The following is an 8,959-nucleotide window of genomic DNA, read 5'->3' as shown; positions in this document are numbered from 1 at the left end:
ACACCATTCAATACTACTTCATATCATTCCTCTGATGATTATTATTCATCAGCGTGGCCTGATGTGACGTAACTGGGAGATTATATGGCAATCCATTCAGGCCGTTTTTCAGCTCTAATGGTTTGACTTGAATTTATCAAAATAAATAAAAATGAGACTAATGTATATCTTTTTTACCCCCAGGCATAAAGGTAAATTACGGTGAGATAAGTAGAATAAAGTCTCTCGAGCCTAATGATATGCCTATACATGAAAATGATCTAAATTAGAAAATTCCTTGTTTAACAAATGCTGATAATCAGCAAATCCTAAGAGGACTCGACGAATTGAAATGCTTGAGAATATTTGCAACATTTTAATAAATACGAAAAACATTTTTTTTTAAAGATATTACTTTAATATTTCTTTTTTTGTTTTTTGTTTTCAGGCGGCATTAAACGCTGATTTCATCAATGTCAATCTTTATCGTCCTGCCATCGTACATGTCAGTTACAGCCCATTCCAGAACATTTTATTTCGGTACGAGTACGACAAGACTTCAAAAACGTTTTCAGTATATATCAGGTATAGCCTATTATATGGCCAGAATCCATGTTATGTCTGTGTAAATTTAAATTAATATAAATAACAATATCATTGTTAAAGGTAACATTTACTATACATCTGTGCAACAGCATGACAACACATTTTACTCCTACTCACATGGTACTTTACAATATGTACATAAAGTCCGAATCATATTTGTGCAAGATTTTCCCGGTTTCATATTCGATTTATCAGCTGTCAGAATCCACGTCACTTTTGCTTTCCTCGATTTTCTCTGTGGTTGTTTTCACGGATTTGTTCCATTTCTGCGAGTTTTCTGATTCCTCTGACGAAGACCTTTTCTGTCTTCTCCATTTTGCTCGTCTGTTTTTGAACCAAACCTAAGCGAAGAAAAGGGGTAAAATGCTCAATTTCAAGGATATAAAGAAACAGAAATGATATGTCACATGAAAGTTCGAGTTTGTTTTATGCAGTATGCGAATTAGCTATTCACGGGGGGTCAAGGAATTTCTGACTGTCAGTAATTTTCTGTTGAGTTTCATCTCACACAACCCAAATAGCTAGTAGTTTGGCGCCCCTGGCACCGTGAGTAGGCCTACTACAGTTTTTAGATATCTAAAAAATGCGTTATAGACAAATCACTAAACGATTCTGTGACATGTGCTTCTCTAATAAAATGACAGTGGTTGACACTCGTTTTTACTGGTTACATCCTCAAGCGAACACTTCTTATGCGCATCCTGACTAAATTCAAATGCAACTTTTGTGATTGTAGCCTACTAAAGTTGTTCGAGTAGGCCTATATATATATATATAGAAGTTGTCACAATTGCTCAGATTTTTGCTAGATAATAGTCAACTTTAAATAATAAAAAACAAATTTAAAACGAAAAAGAAATTAAAATGTCAGTGTTTTTAACAGTGTGTTTGTCTTCCTTAAATCCCATTTGTATTAATATTGCGTGGCCTTTTTTAAATCCACGCTGTTAGGCCTAACTTTTGATGGAAAAGCTGTGTGGAATTACAGGCAGCTCCAAAAAAATATTCTAAATTAAATAAGTTAGGCTATAGGCTATACACAGTGCGAAATTAATTAGAAACCTCGGCCATATTGTAATTGTTTTGAATATAAAATAACGTGAACTCTTTCATTTAAAGAGTTAACGTTCAAATCTGTCACTCACCTCTACTTTCTCTTCACGTAGGTGCACTTTTCGTGCTAGTTGCTCTCGTGTGCCAACATCAGGGTATTTGGTTTCTTGAAAAAGATTCTCCAGTGCCTCCAGCTGCTCGTCGGTGAATATGGTTCGGTGTCGTCTCTTGCGCCGACAGTGTAACTGGTTGAGCAGCTGGAGCTCGGTTCTGGACAAGGTGCCCACGTTCATGTACGACATCATCTGGTGTGGGACTGGAGAAATAAGCACTGAACCGGCGCTATCGTAACCTAAAAATAAGATCAAATCATTTTTTGAGTACACTGCATAAATATAACATTTCGGACTTGCGTAAAACGTAGATAAAAAAAGCTTCTTTTTTTAAAGCTTCAAATGGCTACTAAGTTCTACAAAAAGTCCTCTAATCGAGAAACATGGCGGGTTTTTTAGACTAAAATTGTTTGGTGTTACATTGGGTTAATCAGATAATTCGGTTGGTTTGATGCTTTAGTAATATATCAGAAAATAACTAATCACACCAGACTATAACGCGCATTTTGGTTGTAATGTGTGAGCCTTTATTTTAAGATGTGCTCAAAAAATGAAGAGGAGCAAAATTCAACATGCAGTTTAAGATAATTCTGAAACATGCACCGCAATAAACAATACATACAAAAGTACATATAACGCTACAAACCAGAATGCAAGCAAAGTAACATACCTGTAGGAATACACGGACACGGTTGCGAACCGAGGGTTGGTATTGCGCCACAGCAAGCTGGCCCAGTCGGCCCCTGGACATGAAGTTGTCCATAGTAGTAGTTGTTGTAGCCTATCCTGGTTCCATTTATCGATTGTAAGTTAGGAGCGGGAGGTCCTGTGTGTGAATACAGTCCATTAAATTCGCCAGCTGCTGTGTACAAGGATTCCGTCAAGTTGGAGAAGACAACCGGAGCATTCCGATGGAGCAGAACCGAGTCCTTGCAGCTGGGTCTCCCTGCCAAGATGCTGTCGATACTAAACATCCCAGCGGGCATCACAAGCGAAAAGATGTTTAAGACTTGGTGACAAGTGTAAAATGTTCTTGTAGTCCTTTTAAAAATCGCAGGTTTCCCTCATAGTAACAACAACAAAAAAGCGAATTCTTAAGAGTTTTTCCCTTTGGAAAGAGTGACCAAGCGCAACAGATTCAGTGACTCGTTTGTGGCTGAGCTGAACCTCCTGCTCGGTTTTATACCCCGCTGACGTCATTGAAGGATTTGTGAATGACTTCTCCAATAAGAGATTGGCTGGGCTTAAGGTTAGCACACAATGGCGTGAAAACCACCGATCTGTGTATTGAGAATTAATTTGATTAAAGTTATTTGCTGACTTTGGAAACAAATTATTTAGTTCCAGACAGCACTTTTAAAGAGTCAATCAGATTAATTCTGTCAACAAAGACACTTATAGCTACTTTGGTTGTAAATGGTTGTCTAGTTTTATTTCCTCATTTTAAAGGAGACTATTTTCAAAAATATATATATAATATAGCTGTAAAGTACATGCGTAAAATGCATGTTTGTTCCTGTGCGGATGAGAGAAGAATAGCGACTTCATCGCTTCTGCAAACACAGATTCTGAGTTCTATAGCAGGTGAGCTTCGTTTTTCATTTAGATTTCTTAAAATGTAAACCTAACGACTCGAGACTTCTATCAAATATTTTTTTAATTTTTTATTTCTAAAACCGGGAAGTGTTGTAACATGGAGTGAAATCATATAGGCTAGGCTATTCATGAGGTGACAAGAGATTGCAAGTCTCTATGTAAAAAATATAAATGATTTGCAGGACAAAATAATTTTGAGATAAAAGTACTATAATTTCATATCTTATTATTTGATTTGCGAATGTTAATAGATGTTAAATGATAGGCATCATCTGAATCAACAGGTTCTGATATATAAAACCCACCGAAGTTTTTCATCTATGATTCCTTTTTTATATATATAGGCTATTTATAAGTGCATATAGGATAGTATATAAAAAATGGTACAGCTATATTTGGCAGAACTTTGAGAATGAATATAACGCTGTCGGTTTTATGTAGGCTAGCCTATTCATATTTCATACGTTTTACGGTTTTTTTATTAAAAAAATACGATGGCATCATTATTTAAGAGTGAATTTGATTAACACAATAAAAGACAACATATTAAATGTCTGTTTTTATTCGTGTTACCCCGGTGACTCTTGCTTGACATCAATTTACACAGTTTAGAGAAACTGTTTCTAAACTACATACATTTGTAGCCGATAAATATAGCCTATAACAGTTATTATATCAAAAGTTTGAGACATAATGCAACAACACTGAAACAAAATGTTAAAGCACTCCCTAATGTTTCTTATATACATTTTCCTATTTAATTCTCTTTTTACCCCTGAACTGCATGTCCACAGATTCCGCTGCATTACCAAGGACTATCTTAAATTGCTTAATAGTGCATGTTATTTGCAGAAGGCTCGGTCTGACACGACTGTCGCGCTCTGTCCGCGGGAGATAATGCTGAGCAGATTAGCGTGTTTACTCCATCACGAGCGGATTCCCGGTAGGGAGGAAATTGCGCGTGTTAACTTACAACACCTCCAATAAGCACGCGCTCAACGAACATATGACCCTCGCTGTGATAAGATAACGACCATTAGCGGCTCTATTCTCCAGCTCTAAAACATAGTTATTGCAATTACATTGCTTGATCAAATGAAATTTGCATGAAGGAAGATGCTGCTTACATTGGCTATTCAATTTATCACCAATATCGCGCAATTGTAATGTCTGAATGTTTATTGGAAAACCAGAGGATATCCAGGCAGCGAATCAGTGGCATGGAACGGTTGAGACATATCCTATCTAAACTATGAATAACAGTTCTATTATGTTTATACACAACCCATCGTGTATAAAATTTGATTTAAATGTATGGAATCACACAAATCTACTTGTAATTATGTACAAGCATGCAATAACTGACAGAACAAATATGCATATATGCTATACAAAAACAGGTTATAATCTCATGAACCTGCCACAGGTTAATCAATGGTTCTCAATCAGGGGCCTCAGCAAACTTCTATGGGGGTACTTACATTTGATATACTTATTTAGTATATTATTGATATATTAATATTAGGTATAGGCCTACTTTAGTTATATAATTTAAAATGGGTAGGCTATAGGCCTATTTAAAGTTTAAATGATGTCATTTAAACCAAAATCGCAACAAAAAAAAACATTCAAATAACATTCAAACTGATATATCTCTTATTTAACCTGTCCATTATTAGTTATAATATCGTTTTTTTTTTTTTTAAATCACGGAATTATTCTTCCGACACTGCTGGTTTCTGTAGCCTAAATAAAAAGTTTGAAAACAAGCAGCTTCGTCGGTACAGAAGGAGAAATATCTTAGTTCCACAAGAAGCGGACTCCGAACATTGTAATGGGGGATCTGGGAGCCAAAGGGTTGAAAACCACCGCGTTAGATTTGCTGACAGAACAAATGAAACAATAAGGGGCTATTGAAATCTCGGCCTTTCAATGGTCACAAGTTATCACAGGAATACATGCTTAAACGCAGGGCCATTTACGCGTGGAAGTTTGCCTTATTAAGAGCGGCAACTACTTTTTAATAGGTGCCTTTTGTTGTAATAATTGCATGTTTATCGCATGATTAAAAAGGGGAACAAGGTGCTTAAACTAAACCTGCGGAAATTATTTTAACTCTGCATTTCTGCATTGTTAGAAATTGACTTCATATATATATATAGGCTATATATAAAATGTTAGGCTTTGTTAGGTGCCTTTAAATAAGTACAATGCACTTTTTGTGTTCATTTTGTATTGCTACTTAGGTGGTATACGGTATAAGTTAGGGACAGGTTTGGTGGTATGGGTAAGGGTGTAATTGTTGAAATTAATAACATATGTAATTACATGTATATATATTTGTGTGTAGGCCTACAATGTAAAACCATGTATGTACACAATAAGTGCATTGTATCAAATTACTAAATGTTAGTACATAGTACTTAAATACATATACATATACATATACATATATATATATATATATATATATATATATATATATATATATATATATATATATATATATATATATATATATATATAGTGTGTGTGTGTGTGTGTGTCTCACACATTATACGTGAGCAGTTTAACTTTATTTGTAATACTAAGAAATACATTACACCATTTAACTTCTAGCATCATTTTGACACATTAATAGGCCCTTAGCCCTTATGTAAACACTTTAGCCTATTATGACTGAATGAAAGGATACTTGCATTTTCGGCTCTGCTCTCTAGGCACTCTGTAATTCAAAAAAGGCACCTATAGCATTATTATTTCCTCTTTTTGTGCATGTATCTCAACTTTCAAGAGGCACTGAAAGGAGCTAGTAAAAAGGATTGAAAAAAAATGAGATGGCCATTTGAAATTAAAAGCCGCGAAAGAGGTGTGAAGCCACCACTTACATGCTGAATAGCTGACATCAATCACAGAGAGTAAATGGTGGCTCTGCAGACAGGCCTAGACAGGCCTCTTCAATAGAGGGTCCGCACACCGGCATCTTCACGGCACAACATATATTTCAAAGCCTTGATCTCTAAAATCTATCGTAATGCAGCAAATCAAAAGGGACTTTGTAATATAACCACATTTTAACTAGCATAAACAAACCTCAGAGTGAGACAGGCTGTCAGAACCCCCCGATCGCCTCAAGTGCACAATTCTCCATTTCGTGTTTTTTGTTTTTTTTTACATGTCATCACGTCTCAGAGAGAAAATATCGGTGTGGATGAATGAATGTCAAGATAGATAGACAGAAAGATAGATATATTCCTCCTATGTGGACCTCCACAAAACACCAGAGTGTGTGTGTGTTGCATTTATAGTGCTAGACAGAGGCAGAGCCACGAACAGTGCCAGACAGCAGTGTTTATTTCCTGTGTATTTCAGCAGGGACAGAAAGGAAAAAGCGAACCTGGCACTGGATTAAAAGGGGTTCTTTGCATTTAATCTTTCATTCCATACTGGTGCCGGCGAGAAATCCATATTTATTGTTCATGTCATGGCTGTCATATGGCGGGGTGCCTGTTTTACAGTATGTCTTTTGTGGGACCCCCTGAGCGGAATTCAACAGTTCTGAAACACAACCATTCACTGGTGCAACAGTTCAACGGCCGCCTTGAGCCTCTGACAGTTGACCAGAGCTACAATGACTTAAAAAGAACAGAAAACTTTTGGAATGCTTATACTGCTTATGATATTTTCTTTAATTAAATGTGAACGTTTTGTGAGTGAAACAAGTGTTTAGTGTCTGCTCACTATTTCAACTAGATTTTTGATATTTCCAGTATGTTCACTTAACCCGGAACATCATCAGTGCTTTCAAAAAGCTCTGATATTTTACCAATTTTAACTTTAAAGAAATATTGAAACCCCAACGGACACTGAAGCAGTTAAGCATCTCAATTGAATCAGTTTTGTTATAAAAAAATACAGTGCGCATTTATCATGTTAGGCCTACATGGAATCATTCATTCAATGAAATATCATTTCCACAGTGTGCATCGGAGCAACTCTGACAAAACATTGACAAAATGACATTTAAATGAGATGTCTGTATACAGACAGCGAGTACACTCTCAGAAAAAAAGGTACAAAAGCTGTCACTGGGAAGGTACCTTTTCAAAAGATATACTTTTGTACCTAAGTAGTGCATATTGGTACCTTAAATATATATGAAAGTGTACATATCAGTATCTAAAAGGAACAAACGTGTTGTACCTTTATTTCTGAGAGTGTAAGACAACACTCTCCATAAAACAAATTTGAACTAAAGAAATAAAAGTTGATGTTATAAAACCTTTATGATAAGTCAATTATCTAGAGAAGCTTTTCCATCAGAATAATCAGTGGCATGGGGCAAAGTCAAAATATTTAAATTTTACTCAGTTTTTAAAATATCGTTACTGCCCATTTTGACCGGTCTCTATTCATTTCTCACATTTTACACAATTTCCGAAAGAATTTACGGTGAAAACCTGTCATTGTGCATAAAAGAACCTCTCTCTCTATGAGGCCTTATTAATCACTATTTCTAGTGTGAAACTATCATCCAGTGTCAGTAATTACTGATTAAAAGCAGCTGGTCCTCTGGCCGTACCGCTCTGAGACAGGAGCGTATGCAGCGGCCCTGTTATAACCGAGCGTTAAGATGAGAATCAGGGACACATTTACACATCTTAGAATCAAACATCCCTCTCTGCGCTCTCTCTCCTGTCAGAGAGCCATTGTAAAGAGCTCATTTGCCCATGCAGGAATCACAAGAATTTCAAATGGGTGCTGAAGGACGTGACAGAATCATAATGGAACCTAGAATCAATCCATCAAAACATCAGAACAGCGAATGTCACAAATGAATTGAATGCAGCATATTAGTGCGTTAACTCAGGCTTCTTAATGTCCCGTGACACTTCGATTTCTTTTAATTTGTCCTTTTTTTCTTGACTCAAAGACACGTTAAAGCCTCTAAGTGGTATTTACTCTTGCGCTATAGGTTGGTAGGCTACTCTTATAGTTCGACTTGAGACTTGCTTCTGCAGGTTTTGTTGTTTATATTCAAGTAGGACATTTTTATCATGCCTAATAAGTGTCGTTGACATTAACATGACTCTAAAAGGCTGGACAATACCATGGACAGCAACAATGAGGCGTCTCTGACTCGCTTACCATTAGAGGGCACAGGTGTGCAAAAAACACTGCAACCACAGATGCTTATCATCGTACTACATTAAGAAAAGAAGGATAAGATGATTGACAGCCCTATTTAAAAATATTACAAGGGAAAGGCTTTGCAATATTGCTGAATTACAACTACATAGCCCATGCAAATTGATTGCATAATTGGCCTTTTAAATCAAATCAAATACTGATCATGGTGTTTTTACTCTCGGATGATGAGGGGAAAGAAGAGAGGCAGTAAAACAGAAACATATTGTCTAGATCTGGGAGGTATTACGGGAGAGCACCTGGACCGACGACGGCAACTTAAAGTAGAAACTCAATCTCAGAGCTTTACCTCGGCCTGCTACTGGTGGTGGTCTCCATTAATCCACTACAGGTGCCAAACGCCCTGCCCTGGCTGATACTATTGGCTACTAGAGGAGATTTGTTTGTCATTCCTCCCTTTTGTC

The 8,959-nt window shown here is 36.5% G+C and overlaps 1 protein-coding gene across 1 annotated transcript; it reads right to left on the bottom strand.

Moving 5' to 3' along the window:
- Nucleotides 1-424: 424 nt before the first annotated feature.
- Nucleotides 425-2,905, bottom strand: gsc (goosecoid). The gene is made up of 3 exons (XM_079833117.1): nt 2,422-2,905; nt 1,731-1,990; nt 425-926 (listed from the first exon to the last, which is right to left on the bottom strand). The coding sequence occupies exons 1-3, from the start codon at nt 2,735-2,737 to the stop codon at nt 777-779; spliced, it is 726 nt and encodes a 241-aa protein (XP_079689243.1). The 5' UTR covers nt 2,738-2,905; the 3' UTR covers nt 425-776.
- Between the last annotated feature and the right edge of the window lie 6,054 nt (nt 2,906-8,959).

The sequence above is a fragment of the Gobio gobio genome (assembly GCF_949357685.1).
Source record: "Gobio gobio genome assembly, chromosome: 13".
Classification (NCBI taxonomy): domain Eukaryota; kingdom Metazoa; phylum Chordata; class Actinopteri; order Cypriniformes; family Gobionidae; genus Gobio; species Gobio gobio.
Note: the sequence above shows the minus strand (reverse complement) of the source record. Positions and strands in the feature narration are given on the sequence as shown.